At 33.5% G+C, this 20,843-nt stretch overlaps 3 protein-coding genes and 1 pseudogene across 3 annotated transcripts; 1 reads left to right on the top strand and 3 right to left on the bottom strand.

The window, feature by feature from the left end:
• Positions 1-273: 273 nt before the first annotated feature.
• LOC120590491 (olfactory receptor 51G2-like) lies at positions 274-1,221 on the bottom strand. The gene has a single exon (XM_039848301.1). It carries the CDS (start codon positions 1,219-1,221, stop codon positions 274-276), a length of 948 nt encoding a protein of 315 aa, XP_039704235.1.
• A 7,364-nt stretch (positions 1,222-8,585) lies between these two features.
• LOC120590490 (olfactory receptor 51G2-like) lies at positions 8,586-9,596 on the bottom strand. Its single transcript, XM_039848300.1, has one exon. It carries the CDS (start codon positions 9,594-9,596, stop codon positions 8,586-8,588), a length of 1,011 nt encoding a protein of 336 aa, XP_039704234.1.
• Positions 9,597-15,122: 5,526 nt separating this feature from the next.
• Positions 15,123-15,241, top strand: LOC120590572 (uncharacterized; annotated as a pseudogene).
• Positions 15,242-18,490: 3,249 nt separating this feature from the next.
• On the bottom strand, positions 18,491-19,444 carry LOC120590489 (olfactory receptor 51G2-like). Its single transcript, XM_039848299.1, has one exon. The coding sequence runs from the start codon at positions 19,442-19,444 to the stop codon at positions 18,491-18,493; it is 954 nt and encodes a 317-aa protein (XP_039704233.1).
• Positions 19,445-20,843: the final 1,399 nt, after the last annotated feature.

Here is a 20,843-nt window from a genome sequence, read left to right as displayed (position 1 = left end):
TATATGTAAATGATACTCTCTCAAAAGGCTGTCAGTTTCCCTTATAATAATTTTAGGTTTTTCAAGCTGATACTGACTTTTGCAGAATGAGAATCATGGTATTTCCAATTGAATAAAGACTGTCCGATGTATGGGGAAATACCATAATGTATTGTTAGTGTTTTTGGATAATGAATTGATTGATAGATCAGATGAAGAATACACTCTACTTCTTCTCTGGGATGTCTTCAGTAAACAGGCTGACTATCACAATCAATATTTTATCTCTGTGGCTCAGAATTTTGGGGGGTGAAGCATCTTCAGAATGCGTACCCTAATCTCTTTGGTTTTGACACTGTAGACAATTGGATTGAGCATTGGAGGTACAAGAAAGTGCAGATAGGAGAGAAGCATGTATACCTGAGCTGGTAGTTTCTTTTTCCCAAAGCGATGGATCATGGACAGACTGACTAGTGGAGTATAAAATAGTAGTACAGCACAGATGTGGGAAATGCAGGTGTTGAAGGCTTTGAGCCGCTCAGCATTGGAAGCAATGCTTAGTACTGTCTTCAGGATCAGCACATAGGAGAGGAGAATGAGCACAGCATCGGCCCCCAATGTGGAAAGCATGACAAATAGCCCAAAGCCACTGTTCACAAGAGTGCTGGAACTGGCCAGCCTTAGAACATCAGGGTGAACACAATAAGAATGAGACAGAGCATTCAAAGTCTGGAATTTTAGTCTTCTGAGGAGTAGAGTCAGAGGCAGATGAAGGGCAACACTACGGGTCACAATGGCCAGCCCGATAGCCCCAATACGCTTGGTCGTGAGAATGGTGGAATAGCCTAAGGGCTCTCGAATAGCCACACAGCGGTCAAAAGCCATGGCCAGCAGTACGGCTGATTCAATGACTGAGAAAGTATGGATGAAGAAGAGTTGCATAAAGCAGGTTGCATGTCCCACCTTCCTCTGGCCCAGGAGAAAAACTGTGGCCATTGAAGGCAGTGTAGAAGCTGAGAGGCCCAGGTCAGCCATTGAAAGCATAGAAAGAAAGAGGTACATAGGTGTGTGTAGGCTGGGCACAGACTTGATAATGTACATTATGGTGATATTGCCCAGCAAAGAGAGAACATAGGTAGAGCAGATAGGAATAGCTGTCCAGCAATGAGCAGCCTCCAGTCCTGGGAGATCCATCAGTATGAAGAAGAAGCTGCTGACATTACTGTTGCTAGGAATTGCCATAACTCTGGGAAGGACTTGCCTAGAAAAATTATAAAGAAAGCAAGAGTTATTATTTTACAAAATTTTTCTGTCATCTCATCCCACATGGCTTTCATGGCCCACAACTGTAGAATAATATTGCCTTTCCTCTTCTCTTCTTCTCATAGTACTGAATCCCATCCCTTTAGCTGTTTCCACTAGGGAACGATGCTGCCTCTCTTCTGGTGATTAACCTTAGTTTTCCAAAGCATATTTGGGTCATTCGGGTACAGAGAATTTCTTCCTCATTTGAAAATGTTTTAAGGTTTGAAAAATGCAAAGTGAAACTCTGTGTTGAGAGCAGAGTGTCCATGTGCATAAGCTAGGTTAGTTTTAGTACCAGAATACAGAGTTCTAAAGAAACCTAGATAATTTTATTTAATGGATGCTTGGGAGTTATAAAAGAATTCATAAGAATGTTACTACTTACTCTGAACTCCTGATATTACTACATATATCTTTTACTTGGAAAGAGTTTCAGGAGATTATAAATAGTATCTGTGACAAAAAGACACCAGGAGGGGTTTGGGTTTGATGTGAATGTTTACTTGATTTGAATCCTTTCTCAATTTTTATTACAAGGTGCTGTCTACAAAATGTTTGGATAACAGGTACAGATATGTCAGAGGAAGAAGGTGAACCAGATAATATTTCTAGTTAGAAAGACAATATATTTTCAATGACACCACATATTTACTGAGCTCCTTCTATGTACTCAATGTAAGTAATACAATAAGCTTTGCTTGAGTCTTTGAGACTTCAATAACCCACTAATGAGCACAGAACACATCTGTAAATGTTCATGAGGGCATTGACTGTGGTACAAATAAAATTTCCTAACTGTGAATCCATATCCTGCTCTCTTTGACACTCACCTTTTAAAAGAGTGATCCTGAGAACCTTCAAGAACATTATTAAAGAAAGGAATAAAGTGTGAAATCTGAGTACATAGAGTTCAAAGAAAACATTGGTCACATATTTAAAGTCCAATTGAATGATGATTTTCTCTCGACATATTAGGAAAATGCTCTTAACAATGGAGACCTCAACATCTTCTTGGTCAGTTATTTATGTGGCAGCTGTGACCAATAGAATAGTCTTCATTATATTCTAATTCTCTATCACAAGCTAATTATAGTGCTATCTTATAAATTCATGAAGAATACCCATAATCTCTATTCCACATGCTAATGCTAATCTAAGGAAAACTCAGAGAAGAAATTCTGTGAAGGGTGAGCAATGGTGTCAGAATTAAAACAAGCTTAGAAATTAAATAGTAAATAAATATTAGCAGTAAATATAGGACAATTCATAGAGAAATATCGATAATAATGACCACTTATAAGAAAAACAAAAAGCAGAGGCAAGCTTATTAGCTTTCAGAAAAGGTCTATAATAGAAAGAGAACTGGGTTTTTGTGTGAGTATATCCGCGGAGAGGTGAGGGTGAGTGAGTACTACGATTCATCTATGATGTTCTAATAAAAACTCTCTCTAAATTTTGGTTACAGAGGCAGAGGTGGTCAATGAATAAATTTTGTATCCATCAATCTGCCTCTGATAAATTTTACTTATAGGCTGTTAATCACAGTGTGTTTTCAAAAGAAAGGAAAAGCAGCACCCTGCCCCCCCCAAATGTAATAGATTGAAATTTTCATAAATGTAGAAAGCTTACCATTATTTTAAAAAAATGAAATTCAGCATTCATATTTCTGGGAAAATATTTAACAAACTGGTAAGAATAAAATAGCAAATCCATTCCTGAAGCATGACAAAATTAGGAAAGAAGACAATTTTATGTTCAGAATACATACCTAAGCAATATGGGACAAGTTGATAATCAATTCACAAATGGGAATAGTCTGGGGGCTATTTGGAAGTCTTTGTTTTGACTCCAGAAAAGAGAACCTGCTACTCTCAGACTCTTAAGCGTAGATATAGAGTATAAATTCAAGTCATATGCCTGAGTCTGTCCAGAGATAGGTTTTGAGCTGTATAAGGACCCAGTCACATTTTCCAACTCCCCAAGGAGAATAGATTCCCACAAAATATGAGGCTGGGTGGAAGGAATCAGGTACACTAGAGATGTAAGAAATTACCTGAGACAGAAAGCAAAAAAAGAAGTAGTAGTAGGCACTGCATTTTGTGAATGGTACGAACTCATTCTTTCAGCATAATTCAGTGACTATTATGGGTCAGCAACACTGCTGGACTTTTCAAAGAGGTACTGACACATATACAGCCAAACTCTATGATAAAACATTATTATCCAAAGAACAGCACTTCACCTGATACAGCTGTGGTGATCAGTGATGAAAAGAGAGACAAATATTTCTAGGAGGCCCAGTCATGGTGATAAGTGCTTAAGGATTCAGTAAATATAGTCAAGCAGAGGTTAGAAGCATATATTTCCCTGCCAATTTCTCATTACGCTGTCTACTACTGAGTGTGAACTGAAGGGAAGGAATTATCCCTCCCACATGAAACTTTGAGAAAATGTTTTCAGTTACAAACTCGGCAGCAAAATACTCTTTTTTATTTGAGCTTTGTCAGAAAAAAAATCATGAACAAAATTTTCATATTTTTCAAGGTCATCTTATTCAACTTCTGCTAAATTGTCTCTGCAACATTCCTAAAAAGAATGTGAAACTCCATGTATCAGAAGTCTTTTTCTTTATGATTTCGCTCATATGTGGAATATAAAACTAAAAGTAACAAACAAACACAACTAACAAACAGAGACTCATGGACATGGACAGTGGTTTTGTGGTTGCCAGAGTGGGGGGTAGATATAGGTAGGGGTAAGGTGAGTTAAATATTTGGTTTTAGAAGAAAATTTAACTCTGGATGGTGAACATGCAATGCAATATACATATGATGTATTATGGAATTGTACATTTAAAACCTATTTGATTTTATTAACCAATGTCACCTCAATAATTTTAGTAAAAAAGAAGTCTGTTTCCCAAAATGCACAACTTTCTGAGAAATATTATCTAATATATGTCACACAAATGTAGTTTGACTTGTAGCTCACCTTAAACTCTAAGGGTAAGAATTGAATGATTGTTGCATGAAGAAGGAGGCATGAGAAATTGTTTCCCAAAACTATAAAATACACCATATAAGAGAATTAGAGGTGCTACATAGCTCCTATAAGTGTCCTTCCTAACTCAGATATCATACAGAGTTTGAAACCATATTTAGGATAGCTCATGACTTCTCTTGACTTCCGTTCTAAGTATGCATACAACATGATTTGAGCTAACCTTGCTCGAAGTGTTTCGATCACTCACCAGACTCCAGGGCAGGGACACAGGTTCTGTGGATGTGGTGCAGCTGGGGCCTCGTGAGGCTTTCTGACTTGAGCATAATGCCAAGTGAGCAGATTGATAAAATATGAGTTCTGGCTCTCCCTGGAGGCTCACACCCAATCCCAGGGGTCTAGGCTTTCAGAGAAGCATCACATGGGCATATGCTACTCTGTGTGAGTCTTTGCATAAAGCATACAATAAAAAATGAGCATTTTAAGCTAGAACATCATCAAAGAATAATAGTGGTAGTTATGATCAAAGACTAACCTGTAAGTGAAGAGGAACAATGAAAGGCTTAATCAAGTGTACAACATAATTATGTTTAGGTTTAAAAGTTGCTTTCAGTTCTGTTTGGAGTTGTTTGAGAATGAAGTCAGGGATGACATCTAGCAGAATGGTAAAATAATCTAATTATTAAGGTCTAAACTGAGGCAAGAGCTGTGAAAATGTAAATATGGAGACTGTTGGGAAAATATTAATAGAGTAAAATATACAATATTGGTAGATGATTAGAAATTATGAGTGAGAGAATATAAGAAGCATCCTTGGAATAGTTCATATTTTTGGCTGAAATGAGAAAATGAATGAATATGCCATTCACTAATGGGGAATACAAAAGTGAGAGTAGGAAGTTGTAGCTGAAAATGGAGCAGTAGACAATCCTGCTAGTGTGTTCTAAGTTCTATGTTAGGCTTGTTGAGTTTAAGGTTTCCATGTAGCATACCAAGAGAATTATCCAGGAGCAAGGTGTGAACCTGTCTGGAGTTCAGGAGAGATACTGAGTTCGAGATTAGAGAGGGCAACATTTGTGTTTAGGAGGTTGACCCAGGCAGTGAAGCCAGAAAATGCAATGAACAAAATTAGAGAAAACCGAGAATAATCAGAATAGAGAGGTGTTTGAGAAGCCAGCAAAGTACAGCTATTTAATGAAAAGTGAGCTGTCGACAGTGTCAATTATTAATGAATCACCAAGTGATGAGGGGACAGGATTTGAAATAGATTATTGGATTTGGTAATTTAGAGTTCACGGGTGAGCTTTGCTCAAGCAGTTTCAATGGCATAGTAAAGACAAAGTTTGATTGTAATGGAGTTGAAGAGGAAATGATTTTTAGTTCAGTCTAATTACAAGTGAACCGTATGTTTAGGGTTGCATATCTAGGCACAATATAAAGAAAAAAATGAAATGAACACTATAAAAGTCAGAATATTGGTTTAACATGGTAGCAATAGTGAGGCTATGTTCGGGAAAGGCTGCAAAGGAAATTTGAGTGTCAATAATTTACTATTTCTTTACTTAGGTGATACTTACATTGATGTTCATTTTACAAAAATTTGTTAAATTGCACATTTATTTCCACGTAGTTTTCTGTATATACTTTGCATTTCACCACAATAAATTTTAAAAAGATTTGACAAGAGGAAGAAAATTAATACATGTTATTTTTCAAGTAGCTTAATTATGTGCCAAAGGGAAAAAATTAGTTAAGTACCAAGTGATGGTCATATAATTAGTAAGATTTCATTTTACGAAGAGAGAGTCTTAAATAATTTTTTAGCTAGTGGAGAAGCAGTGATTGGAGAAAATTATTCTAGTTGAACTATAGTAAATTTATTCTTGGTAAGGAAAGTATATTAATTTCCTATTGTTAGTAAATAGATTACCACAAACTCAGTGGCTTAAAACAACACAATATTGCTATTTTACAGTTCTGGGATTAAATGTCCAAAATGAGTCTTACGGGGTTAATATCAAGCTATCTGCACGAAAGTTTCTTTCTAGAGGCCATGAGGAAGAATCTGTTGTTTTGCCTTGTTCAGCTTCTAGAGGGTGTTTGCATTCCTTGGCTCATGGCCCCATTTCTGTATCTTCAAAACCATCAACATAGTATCTTCACTCCTTTCTGACTTCCTGTCTTACTCTTACAAGGCCCTAGTGACTGCATCAGACCCACTCAAAAAATTCAGGATAATCACCCCATGTAAAGATCCTTAACTTAATCACATCTACAAAGTTCCTGTTGCCATGTAAGGTAACATATTCACAGGTTAAAATGTAGAGCTATCTGGTAAGCCAACATCCGGCCTCCCACAGAAGGAAATAAAGATATAAGAAGAGTGAAGAATGTTTGGTTGCAACAGCAGAATATAGGTCAAAAGGAATTTTATGTATCCAGTTAGGGATTAAACTCTAGGGAAGAGATGAGAATATCATATAAATAGTGTTAAAAGCTATAATGAAATTACTCCAGTAGGTCTCATATAGAGATTAGGGTTAAGACTAAGGATGTTCTAGGAATCTCTTCACTCCCATTAACAGTAATGTATAGTGTAGAGCAAAAGGCAGGGTTAATTGGAAGAACTGAATCCCTGGAGCACTTTTTTATCTCCTGGACATCAGAAGAGTGTTTACAACAGTAAAAATAATTATATTTAGGCTATATGTAAGAATATGGATAACCCTCAAAGCTATACATCATGACAAAAATATTATTGATTTTTTTGAGAAAGCATTTAAAATGATACAAAACAAAACAATAAAATGAGGAAGGAGAAGATAAATAATAAATTTTAATTTTCATGGTTACTTTTGGAGATTGAGTTTGAGGTATATGATTTAGTGAGATACAAAGAAATCTTTGCCAATATTGTAACTTGTTTTTCTTAAGCTCTGACTCAATTGTGGCAAAATATTGTAATTAAATAGAAATAAAAAATATGTATACATGTTTATTGCATTATTTTCTTCATCTTTTGTATACTTAAAATATTTTCTAATAATAATATATAAACAAAAGAGAAAAGGAGAATGAGGTGGTGGGCAAAATTGAACATCTCAGATGATATTAAAATAAATTCATTCTTAGGTGAAAATAGTTTGATCTTCTTTAAATAAAAGAGATTAAAATTCTTTTTTGGATGGAAAAAATTTTATAGCATATTTAGAAATAGATTCTTTTTTGTATGTGAAAGTGAAGAGATGTGTAAGTAATAGGAAGAGGACTGTGAACATGTGAAATTACAGTTGTAGATTGTGGAAAAAGCTGCCAAGCATTTCAAAAATATTCATTTAGGCACTGGAAGACCAAATGAAACAAAGACCATTATTTTGTAGTCATTACAATATAAAAATTTCATGTTATTCTTAATTATAACTAAAAGGTACCAGCGTAAGAATAGAAAATATAAAGATGTTTAAACTGATTCCAAAGAAAAGGTTAGAGTTGAAAAGTACAGAGAAACAAGAAAGGATGAATATCGATAGAGCTTTTTCTGGAGTATGTGTGGTCCATAGTGAATATGAAAGAAATAACAATGCTGTCATAGACTTAGAGTAGGTGAGGGTTTGAAGAATGGGGACTAGAGATCTCAAGGTCAAAGACCAGAAAGAAGCTGTGAAGTCTAGAAGTGAGCATGCTTGAAAAATAGAACATTATGATAGAGATTTAGAGTCTGGCACTATAAATGTTGGTACAAATTTAGATAGAGATTGTTGATTTTGTAATTTTTCTGGCTTTATATCTTTTCAACAGTAACATTAGATATTCATTCATTTACTTGTTTCTTTCCTATTGTCCCCTACTTCAATAATATCATCAAGAAAACAAATCACTGTGAAGGCAAGAACTTTGTTTAATTCATAATGTATTTCCAGCTCCTTATAAAGTCAAAGATAAAGTAGGTATTCACTAAATAACCATCACCCAATTAAGGGTGATGCATGTACAGATGATAACAAGACAGATTTTAATCACTCTGTCCAAGATGAACTATAAGACTACGAACCTCTCTGACCAAAATATATGAACCATTGGACTAAGAAATAATGATAATAGTTTATTATTTCTAAATTTTATTAAATAATTTTTATTGTTCAATGTATATTTATTCAAAACATAGAATATAAATAGTTATGCAACCTAATATCCCATATAATTCAGAAGAATCAATGGTCAAACAGTCTTTGTGGGCGTTTGAAATATTAGCAAGCTCTTTGTTTTATGAAGCATTCATCCTTCATTAGGATAGAGCTCATTTATGTTATAAATGTGACTTGGGATTCTCCTGGTCCTTTTTTAATGAAGAGTTTTAGAATTTTATTTCGTATTTGCTTGGTTTTCACCACATACACAATGGGATTCATCACAGGAGGAATGAGAAAATGCATGTTGGCCATGGTTACATAGATATATGAGGAAAGTTTTGGGCCGAAGCGGTGCAGTATAGACAGGCAGAGCATGGGTGTAAAGAAGAGGATCACAGCACAGAGATGGGAAATACAGGTATTGAGAGCCTTCAGGCGGCCACCATAGGATACAATGCTTAGTACAGTTTTTAGTATCAGAATATATGAAAAGAGAATGAGGAGAAAATCAAGTCCCATAGTGGATAGCAGCACAAATAGTCCAAAGATGCTATTAATCCTAGTGTTGGAGCAGGAGAGCTTTATAATGTCAGGATGCAGGCAATAGGAATGAGAAAGTACATTGGAGTGACAGAAGCACAGCCTCCTCAAGAGAATAGGAAGGGGCATCTGTATAGTCAAAGTTCTCACAACAATCGCCAAACCTATTTTGACAATTACACTATTGGTAAGGATGGAAGAATAGTGCAATGGACAAGCTATGGCCACATAGCGGTCAAAAGCCATTGCCAGTATGACAGCTGACTCAAAATCCTGGAAGGTGTGGATGAAAAACATTTGGGTGAAACAAGCTGAGAACGTGAGCTCGCGAGCATCCAGCCAGAAGATCCTCAGCATTGTAGGGAACGTGAAGAAGGACAGACCCAGATCAGAGGCAGCTAGCATGGCCAGGAAGAAGTACATAGGCACATGGAGGGTCTGTTCTCGCCAAATAACTGTCATGATGGTCACGTTGCCCACCAAGGTAGTGAAGAACATGGCACAAAAGGGTACGGACATCCAGATGTGCACAGCCTCCAGCCCAGGTATGCCCGTCACCAGGAAGGTAGAGAATATGGAATTTGTGCTATTCACATAAAGCGTGATGCCAGGGTAGCAGGCTTTGCCTAAAATGAAATGCATGGTCCCAGAAACAAATATTATAATTTGACTCTATATTTTTTACATTCTTGAGTGTATATATTTTGGAATAAATATTACTGACCTTATGAAAACTTTAATTTGAAACTGATTCTGATTGTGTAATACTCATATATAAAATATAAGTCTAACCTAGAATATACCTATGCTATTGATCAAATTCTTCAGATATGTTAGCTAATTGAAAGGAAAAAAATACTCTGCATCTATTAGTTTGACTAGTTCAGATTCCTCATATATCACATAGTATTTTGTCTTTCTGCATCTCATTTATTTTACCTAGCATAATAACCTCCAGGTTCATCCATGTTGTTACAAATGATAGGATTTCTTTCTCTTTAAAGCTGAATAATATTCTATTGTATGCATATGCCTCATTTTCTTTATCCATTTACCCATCAATAGACATTCGAGCTGTAATTTATCTAAGCCATAAAATTGGTATAAAACAATCTCCCTAAGAGGAATTAGGGAAATCATTTTATAAACTGTATAAATGTCTAACCAGTGTACTGTATACTTGAGACTAGTATTAAAATAAAAATTTTAAAAATAAAATAAATAATTTTAAGTAAAATCTTCAATAAAATAATGTAGATTCACATCTTGCCTTATAATTACAATAGCACAATATTATATAAAATTTTTCTGCCCTGGTCAACAATGGTACATATTGGACTAGTGATTAACAACCTAGTTGATCTGCTTTTTCTGCAAAATGATAAGTGCAGGTATTGAAAATAATCATTTCTAAAACTTTATATGCATTTGACATAATAATTCTGTTTCTTTTCTTTAATAATAGATTTTAGGCTTTGTATTTTGGGAACATTTTACTATTTTGTACCAATTCATTTTTAGTTATATTTTACAATGAAACTAAACAGACATCAATATACACTCTTGACATTCATATGCAGTCATACCACAAACAATAAACCTTTGCTTGAACTAATCATTCCAGTTTCTCACCATCATCATTCACTAATGTCATTGCTGGTATCTTTTTGTAGCTCTTTATGGTGATATACACTTCAAAATCTTCATTGCCTGCATATAAGAGCTTATGGGAGCATACAGATTCTAGCTTAATTAAAATTTCACTTGAGTCCAATTTTTTTTTTTTGGTAAAACATAAGTCACTTTCAATTTTCAATGGTGGTGTAGCATTTAAAAGATAAGAGCATAAAAATAACAATAACTTTATAAAACTATATTAATAGATACAAAATATAAAAAGATGTAATTTGTGACATTGATAACTAAATTTAGAGAGAAATAAAAGAGTAGAGTTTTTGTTTGGATTGAAATTTAGTTGTATCAATTTAAAATAGATTGTTATAATGATAAGGTATTTTATACAATCTCAATGGTATCACAAAGAAAATATCTACAGAGGATACATAAAAAGAAATCCAAAAAGAATTAAAGTATGTCACTCCAAAAAAATAAACAAAGCACAAAAGAAATCGTCACAGAGAAAAAGAGAGACAAAATAACTAAAAGAAACCATACACATGAATAAAACAATTAACAAAGTGGCAATTAGTAATTACTTTAAATGTAAATGGATCAAACTCCCTTGAGTCTAATTCTTGATAATGAAAAAATACTTGAAAAAAATGAAAATATAAATAATTTCCTCACAGTCTCACCCTTCTTGCCTTCCTATTAAAAATGAGAAGCATAACGATCCTGCCCACTGCTTTTGCCTTACATCTGTAAAACTAATTTGTCAAAATCTCAGTCTGGGTCATTTTGGGTGAGACTTTCAGAAGTGATTAAAGTGATTAATCAATATTCTACACACTGTCTAAAATAACAATGAGAAATAAAACTTAGTCTCAGAAGCTTTATGACCACATTTTAAAATTTAGAATTATGCTGGAACAGGGAAGATGAAAGAGGGTATAAAAAAGTCACTCCCATTTCATGAGAGCACTTCCTGCCTACACTAACCATTGGTCCTATGAGTTTATTTAACATTTTCAGAATATGTATCCTCTGGTCTCAAGCAGTGTTCATGCTCAGGGATGGGGCTGAACCTCATGTTCAATGTTCTCATAGGGACAGATAGTTCTCCACCTCTCCAATTCAGGAATACTTTAAGCCCATTCTATGCAATTCAGTGTCATTGTCTAAACATCTCAGGTTTGGGGGGAAAAATAGGTATAGTTTCACAGAAAGAGACATTCTTAGGATCCCTGGGATTCTTTGTATTACAGGTTAGAGATTTTCTACTAACTAGTTTATCCCAAATCTCTAAAATATGTTCAATTTCAAACCCTACTCAAGTAAATCTTGTTTTCACTCTCACCTGGCATCTTAAGGCGATATAGTGGCTAAAGGCCTTCAGGGGCAACTTTCTCTTCCATGACCAAGATCAAACAATACCTGTGGCATGATTTGAGTTGCTTTATTATTCATGCAGTTTTCCCTTGAAAATAGGAGTCTCCTGGGACTCCATCTCTTCTTGGTCTGAGAATTCTCATTAACTCTTTAACTTCCTAGGAATGCTCCAAGAATGGCCCAAGTTCTGGGTGCTTTTTTTGCATCAGATGAATTGAAAATCAGACAGATCAGCTTCACATGGTAGACAGCAATAAGTGTTGGCAAGAACTCAATTCTGTCCAAAATCAATTTAGAAAATACTTATGTATTTTGATATCATCCACATTTTCTGTAATATTTTTTGGGAAACCTAAAAAGATTATTTCATCAAAGATTCCTTATTAAATTTTAATATTACTTCAATTCATATACATTTCAGACATGAAATACTGTTCAGTATATGTAGAAATTACCTCAGTATTCAGAAATGATAAACTATATTTGCTTTCCTATCATCATTCTTTATCCTCCCAACACCATTACCTTACACAAATACATAAATATATGGCAGTGACCCATTTGCCCTTTCCCAAGTCCCTGGCAACCACCATTTTATTTTCTGCTTTGAGTCTGTTTATTGTAGATACCTCATACAAGTGGAATCATGCAGTATTGTCCTTCTGTGTCTAGATTATTTCACTTAACACAACGTTCTCCAGATTCATCTATGTCATTGCAAAAGACAAGACTTTATTTTTTTTAAGGCTGAATAATATTCCATTGTATGTATATAACACATTTTCTTTATTCATCTGTCAATAAATATTTACGTTTCCAAGGAACTACTGAGTCAAATACTAAAAGTTGGAGATCCTGGAAAGATCTGTAGTACATTTTTTTTCATTCCTGTGACAGGTAGTTTGCACAGGGAATGCAAGTTGATATTTTTCAAGGTTAGTATGGAGCTAGAGAGTGGACTATGAAACTATAGCAGGGTAAAATGCTTCAAAGTCTGGTGTCCTTATGAAAGTTTAGCCTATTTTCTTTTCTTTTCTTTTTTTTAAATAATAGCTCCTGGGTTGCTGCAAGCTTTTGATCACTTTCCAGAATTCTGAAAAAAAAATGATTCTTAAAATGTGATTCTGAAATTTTCAAAAAGTTTATCTTGACAATTTTTGCCAAATTTTATTGCTTTCACAAGAAGTAAATTTTGAAGGTCTTTATTTCACTATTTTTGATGTCACTCTCTTTATCCTTAATGCAATGTGCTTTACTTACTAAATATATGACAAGTTTGGTAAAATATTGTAAATCAAAAGAATTAAGTGGAAAATATATGTGTGTTATTTTTCTCTGTATTTTCAGGTTTATAAAATATTACATTAAACATAATAATAATATGTAAAGAAAAGAGAAAGAGAGAATGGGATAAAAGGCAAGATTAAAAGAGACTCTGATGATATCAGAAATTATCCATTCAAAGATGAAGATAGATAATCTTTAAACAAAGAAGATTGCAAATCTTTTTGTGGGGGGATTGGAAGAGAGTATTTGATAACTGATCAAAAAATATGTAACTGTATAACTATAGGCAAGAAGTGAACTCATTTCTTTCCTTAGAGTTTTTAATTGTACTTTTAATAAAGAGACAAGATAATAGCATATGCAAGTAAATTGGGGAGAGTTATGAAAATTTGATGTTGCAGGTGTGTTTTATGGATAAGAGCCATCAATGGTTTAATGGTTTTATCAATAGAATGCTTGTACTGAGAGACCAGTTGAGCTAGATGACATGAATTTATCCACATCCCAATCTAAATAATAATAATAATGTTATTCTAATTAGAACTCTAAAGCACAGGTATAAAAGTAGGAAATATAGTTAAATTGATTCCAAGGTTAAATTTAGAGTTAAAGGGTACAAAAGAGTGAGAAAGCATAAATGTTTATAGTACTTCCAAGTGAGTATATATGTGTGGTTCATATATGGAAATAATGAAGTATTGACATTAGGGATAGATAGAAAAATACTCCCTCCCAAAGATATCTGCATCTTAATCCCCAGAACCCTTGATTATGTTATTTTACATGGCAAGAGAGTCATTATACATGTAATTAAATTAAAGATTTTGAACTGAGTCAATAATTCTGGATTATTTCTGTGGGTCAATGTAATCACAATAGCTCGTTTAAGGAGGCAGGAGGGTCTGAGTCAGAGAAAAAGATATGATGACAGAAGTAAAAGTAAGAGTGAAGTGACCATTAGCCAAAAAATTGAGATAGGCTTCAGAAGGTGGAAAAAGTGGAAAAAAAAAAAAAGAAAAGGTTGTCTTTCTTGAGCTTCCAGAAGGAACACAGCCTTTGATTTAACATTTATAATTTCCATTTCTGAACTCCAGATATAAGAAATAAATAAGCTTATATTATTTGGAGCCACTAAATTTATGTTAAATTGTTACAGCAAACATAGGAAACCTGTAAAATGGTTGTCATAGATTTAGAGAAACATGTATATTTGAAGGATGGGGATTAGCAATCTCAATGTCAGACCAGGTGCTGCGAAGTCTGAGAATGAGTATACTTGAATGACAAAATATAATGATTGATACACTATTTGAGGATTGTACTAATTTTTAAAAATGATGATATTTAGTGCCTGGAAATAGAAATGTTGCTGTGATGAATTTAGCTACAGAGCGTTGACATAACAAATTTTAAGAAAAGTGGAGAAATGAATAATATGCGATTGGGTGAATTATTTAAATTAAAAATTATAATTACTTATGTATTTATTCATCAGTTTAATAATTTTGAAGGATTTATTTGGACAACATTTTGAGATAGATTGGTGACTAAAACCAAGACCCAATTATGAATTAAAAATATAGATTGAGTCAGCTTTTTACAGCAATAGAAATTTTAAATGTAAAATTCAGTGGTATTAATAACATTTCCAATGTGGAATAATAAATTTCTCTGTTGTAGGCATTTAATAGAAATGAGATCATTTAATATTTCTTATTTATGACTGGTTTATTTCATTCAGCATAAAGTTTTCCAGGTTCATTCATGTTGTAGTATGTGTCAAAATTTTATTTACATTTATTTTGATTATTGAATAATATTCCACTTAATGTATATATCACAGGGATATTTTGATTTATAATAAGAAATATAGTGTATGGCCATGCCATCCTGAACATGCCTGATCTAGTCTGATCTCGGAAGTTAAGCATGGTTGGGCCTGGTTAGTACTTGGATGGGAGACCACCTAGGAATACTGGGTGCTGTAGGCTTAAAAAAAGAAGAAAAGAAAAAAATATATATATATTCGGTCTCTGTCTCTGTTTCTGGCACAGAGTTCCTATAACTCTTGGAATTTTCTAAGTGAAGAGAGCAGCAAAGGTGTTTTGTGTTGTTAATGAAGAAATTTTGGGAGCCCACCTACTGATAAGGGCTGGTTGCAAGGAGAACCAACCACCTGATTGGAAGGTTGGAACTTTCAGTCCTATCTCTCCCCCTTCATATCCTGGGAGGAGAGAAGGACTTTAAGTTAAATCAATCACCAATGGCCAATGATTTAATCAATCATACTTATGTAATAAAGCCTCCATAAAAATCCAAAAGGACAGGGTTTGGAGAGCTTCCAGGTTGGTGAACATGTGGAGATTTGGAAAGAATATGATGCCTGTAGAGAGTATGAAGCTCTATGTCCCTTATCATGTACCTACCTTGTTCCCTGCATAATCTTCATCTGTATGTTTTTGAATTATATCTTTTTATAACAAACCAGTAATCTAGTAAGTAAAATGTTTCTCTGAGTTCTGTGAGTGGTTCTAGCAAATTACTTGAACCCAAAGAGGGGATCATGGGAACCTCTGATTTATAGCCAGTTTGGTCAGAAGCACAGGTAACAACCTGGACTTGCAACTGTTCTGAGGTGGAAGGCAGTCTTGTGAGACTGAGACTTTACCTGTGGAATCTGATGCTATCTTCGAGTAGGTGGTATCAGAATTGAGTTGAATGAAGGTGCAATCTTGGACACCTTGCTCGAATCTGAGAACTGCTCGCTCTTGTGGGGAAGCTCCCCAACCAGCACATACTTGTTGGAATTAGGTCCAAGAACCCTTTCAATCACAATTTGTTTAGTACTCAATGGTTGTTGTACATTTGTGATGTTGCCACCATTCGGTTATTGAGAATCAGGATGCAGTGAATATTCACATGAGTGTCTGTTTGAGTTCCTGTTTTCAGTTCTTTCAAGTATATACCTAAGAGTGGAATAGCTGGATCTTATGGCTATTCTATGTTTTACTTTTTGAGGAACCATCACATTGTTTTCCACAGTGGCTGTATCATTTTATATTCCTTCTGGCAATATACTAGGATTTTAATATTTCCACATCCTGAAAATTTGTCTTTAAGTGACAAACTACAAGTTAGTTTCAAGTTAGTCAAGATTATGAGTCAAATTGGTTAAGTATAAATTTTAACAAGCTCCCTTTCTTGATTTACTATTCATTGCCTTAACCTACAATATGAAGGTTCATGTGTTTAAAATATGTAATCAGCCTATATAGCAAAGGTCCTTTGTCTTAACAAAATGAACTTTTATGATTTATGTTGACTTTATTATGTCCTTGATTACCTAAAAACAGCAAATATTTCTCAGGAGAGAGCTAAGGTTCTTTATAATCATGTTACTTTCTGTCTTTATTTTTTAAAAATTTATTACCTCTTTTAAATAAATAACCAAATATTGTTTCTCAGATTCCTGCAATCCTATCTTTAATATTTAAATACTTGGAAGGTTTTGACTTTTGCCTCTCAAAATTGAATCCTAAAAGTAAAATAAAATATAAATGTTCAATTATACCTCAATAATAATAAATAAAAATCTTTCAAAGATACCTTTACTCTTAAACAGTCTAGCCCTGTATAGTTCCAAATTGTTTTAAGAACCTGTGGAAAAAAATAGATTATGTCTCTATTTGCAATTCCTATCAATAGTCCTGTGTTCCACATAAAGATGTGGTATTCTGGCATTCCCTTCAAAGATTCCCTTTGAATAGATTCTTTTTTAAACATCTACTGCCTCATATATGAGTAAACTAAAAACATTTAGCATGTTCATTTTATATCTGAATGAGATCATAATTTTACCTTTTTCTACAAATAATCTTTTAATAACTGCTCTTGTGGTTTTCCCAAATATTCTGTATGGCACTCAACATAGAAAATAAATTATTCAGATTATGATGTTATTGGGAATAAAGTAGGCCATTGCAGATGAAATGTTGATGGTGATAACACTGCAGAAAACAACACGATGATGATGATTATAAAAATGATAACAGCAATGATAATTAAATGGAAAAATAAAAGTCTTACCAGATTTTCACCTAAAGTTTCCTTTTGTTTGTTTGTATTCTGTGTTGTGATAAAAATCAGGAAGAGGATTTTTAAAAAATATTTCAACTGAAGAGCTTTGACTATTTACCCTGAGGTATATAGAGTGGATAGATAATATACAGTGACAATTAATGATGCAGAAAAAGATTTTTTAAAAATCTCAAAGTAGCTTGAAAAGGGATTTATTGATAAATAGGAAACCAAATGGTTATGGTAAATACAAGTAAATGATAATAAAGACAATTGTTTGTTTATGGCACATAGGGAAATAGAAACAAAGGAAAATGAAGAGTGTTTATATCCTATGATGATATATGAATGTGGATGAAATACATACCACTGATTGAATAATACAAATATTGTAAACATAGCAGCAGATAATTATATCAAATTTAACTGATATCCCATTTCTAGTAGGGAAAAAGATAATTTCTACTTTGAAGCTAACATAAATTAGATTGGGCATAAACAATTCAATAATCTTTATTTTATTGTTTAACTTCTAGACAGTTGAAAAATATATTGCATTATTTTTTTCTATGACTTTTTGTTATGTTTACTAGAATTAACTATTCCAACTTTATTCCACCTACCTGGACTAGGAATGTCCTAACCTCCTATCTACTTGATCTAACTAATAAATGTTGCTTTTTAAGATGTCTCAAACATATTTAGCATGCAGAATAGGGAATATTCAAGAAAGAGAAAGTCTTGCATACGTGGAAAATCTAGACTAATATACTCCTGAATTTAATGAAATTGCTAATAAATTATGGTGATGAATAAACATGAGACAAGGAATAATGAAAAAAAATGTCTTTTAGAGAACTGAAGAATAACAAAACAAACTATATACAACTTCCAAATGTGAAGTTAAAAGTAATTTTTAATCTGAAATGTAATCGAATAAAGAAAATTTGCATGATAAATTTAAGCAAAGTCTATAGCTAAAACTAAAAATCATGGCCAGTGCAAACTGAGAAAATAAAATACATTAATCCTTTTACTTTTTTCTTTCTTTATGTATACAGAGATAGACAAAAAAGAAAAAGTCATTTCAGTTAGAAAGATTGGAATAGTGACCATTTACAGTTATAACTATTTCCCCAAAGTTTATAAGTTATAGATACTGCTCAGTATTCTTCGGTTCCTTTTTTGATGAAAAGTTTTAGGATTTTGTCTCGTATTTGCTTGGTTTTCATCACATACACAATGGGATTCATCACAGGAGGAATGAGAAAATGCATGTTGGCCATGAGTACGTAGATGGCTTTGGGAAGCCTTGTGCCAGCTCGATAAAGTATAGATAGGCAGATCATGGGTGTGAAGAAGAGAGTCACAGCACAGAGATGGGAAATGCAGGTGTTGAGAGCCTTGAGGCGGCCACCATGGGATGCAATGCTTAGTACAGTTTTTAGAATCAACACATAAGAAAGAGAAATAAGAAGAAAATCAAGTCCCATGTTGGAAAGAACCATAAAAAGTCCAAGGATGCTATTGATCTTAGTGTCGGAGCAGGAGAGCTTTAAGATATCAGGATGCAGACAGTAGGAATGAGAAAGTATATTGGACTGACAGAAGCACAGCCTTCTCAAGAGAATAGGAAGGGGCACTTGTGCAACCATGGCACGAATTACAATGGCCAAACCTATCCTGGCAATTACACTATTGGTGAGAATGGAAGAATAGTGCAATGGATGAGCTATGGCCACATAGCGGTCAAAGGCCATTGCCAATATGATAGCTGACTCAAAATCCTGGAAGGTGTGGATGAAAAACATTTGGGTGAAACAAGCTGAAAAGGTGAGCTCGCGAGCATCCAGCCAGAAGATCCTCAGCATTGTGGGGAACGTGAAGAGGGACAGACCCAGATCAGAGGCAGCTAGCATGACCAGGAAGAGGTACATAGGCACATGGAGGGTCTGTTCTCGCCAGATAACTGTCATGATGGTCACATTGCCCACCAAGGTAATAAAGAACATAGCAGAGAAGGGTATGGAAATCCAGATGTGCACAGCCTCCAGCCCAGGTATGCCTGTCACCAGGAAGGTGGGGAATATTGAATTGGTATTGTTGATAGGAAACATGATCCCAGAGCTGCATGCCTTTCCTAGAATGAAATGCATAACCTCAGACACGGATGTTAAAATTCAACTTGAACATTTAATTGACTACTCATAATACCTCTTATTTTAAACTGACTGTGATATGTGTCTAATATAAGATTAAAATCCATTTCTTAACAGAGAGTATCTAAGCTTCTAGACTATAAAATAAGACTTTTTTTGATAAAATTATCCAGACATTGTGACTTACTGATGGGAAAATTTTTTTAAAAGTATCATTGATATTTAATTTACCTGTTATTTAATTGATCTAATAAATTTTTAAATGAAAAAATCTAAAATAAATAATGTGCTTTAAATACATTTCTTTTAAAAATACATGCCACTTTATATATGTTATTAGAAATTACAGTAGTTTATCATTTCAGGGCATTTTTTACCACCTTGGTTAACCTTGATAAATATTAGACAGTGTAACTCAAACTGTAGGTTATAGGTACATTTTAATATTAATTTTTCTGCAATGAGATAAGTGCAGAAATTGAAAATAAACATTTAGAAACTTTTGCATTAGTGTGACAATATATCTGTGTTTCTTTAACTTAATAATAATTATTATTAGTGTACAAAAATAAGGTTATTATCATATTTTGGATGTATTTTTCATTTGATTTCTTCTTAAACACTTTTTAGTTATATTTTACAAATAATTCTATTGTGATTAAATGTACCTTCACTACATAGTTTATGAGGCACTGTTACAGGATAATTCATTATTGAATGTAAGCATGTTATTTTTATTCAATCAAACATGAAAAAAGAAACAAAAAAATTGAACAAATTGTTTAATTTTTTAATTTTTGTTTTTGAGCTCTTTTTTATTATAGGCTAATATTTTAAATTTTAATTAATAAAATATAGGGACATTTTATACAGTTACTGTATATTTGTTTAGAAATGCTTTTAGTAACAATAGCAAAATATTAAACAACTATTTTATTAATTTAATTTAATATGGATTTTAATTTAATATAGTTATGAATATTTATTCATCCAAATACTCAATAAAAATTTTTTTTTTTCTTTTTGGCTGTTTAAGATTATAGCAAAGATCTAAGAAAACACATCTAGCAACTTATATTGAAGAAGTGCAAAGTCTGTTTATCGTTCAACTATGATGTACAACATGTCAGAGATGAGACAGCTTTCATGGTCTGTGTTAACAGTATTTATTTCCAGATCAGTTGTGGATACACTGAGTCTCCTTCTCACAGACAGCAAAGTACATATTTTTTTCTGAGTCCAACCCTCACCGCATTTATGAAACTGAACAGACATTGCATATATACTATTCATATCTTATGCAGTCATTTCCACAAACAGTAAGCTTTACAAATATGTACATATACTAATTGTCCCA

The sequence above is a fragment of the Pteropus medius genome, unplaced genomic scaffold (genome assembly GCF_902729225.1).
Source record: "Pteropus medius unplaced genomic scaffold, Ma_sr-lr_union100, whole genome shotgun sequence".
NCBI classification, from domain to species: Eukaryota; Metazoa; Chordata; class Mammalia; order Chiroptera; family Pteropodidae; genus Pteropus; species Pteropus medius.
Note: the sequence above shows the minus strand (reverse complement) of the source record. Positions and strands in the feature narration are given on the sequence as shown.

Coding starts and splice junctions, on each gene's coding strand:
- LOC120590491 (XM_039848301.1), bottom strand. CDS start 1,221: ATGGCAATTCCTAGCAACAGTAATGTCAGCAGCTTCTTCTTCATACTG.
- LOC120590490 (XM_039848300.1), bottom strand. CDS start 9,596: ATGCATTTCATTTTAGGCAAAGCCTGCTACCCTGGCATCACGCTTTAT.
- LOC120590489 (XM_039848299.1), bottom strand. CDS start 19,444: ATGTTTCCTATCAACAATACCAATTCAATATTCCCCACCTTCCTGGTG.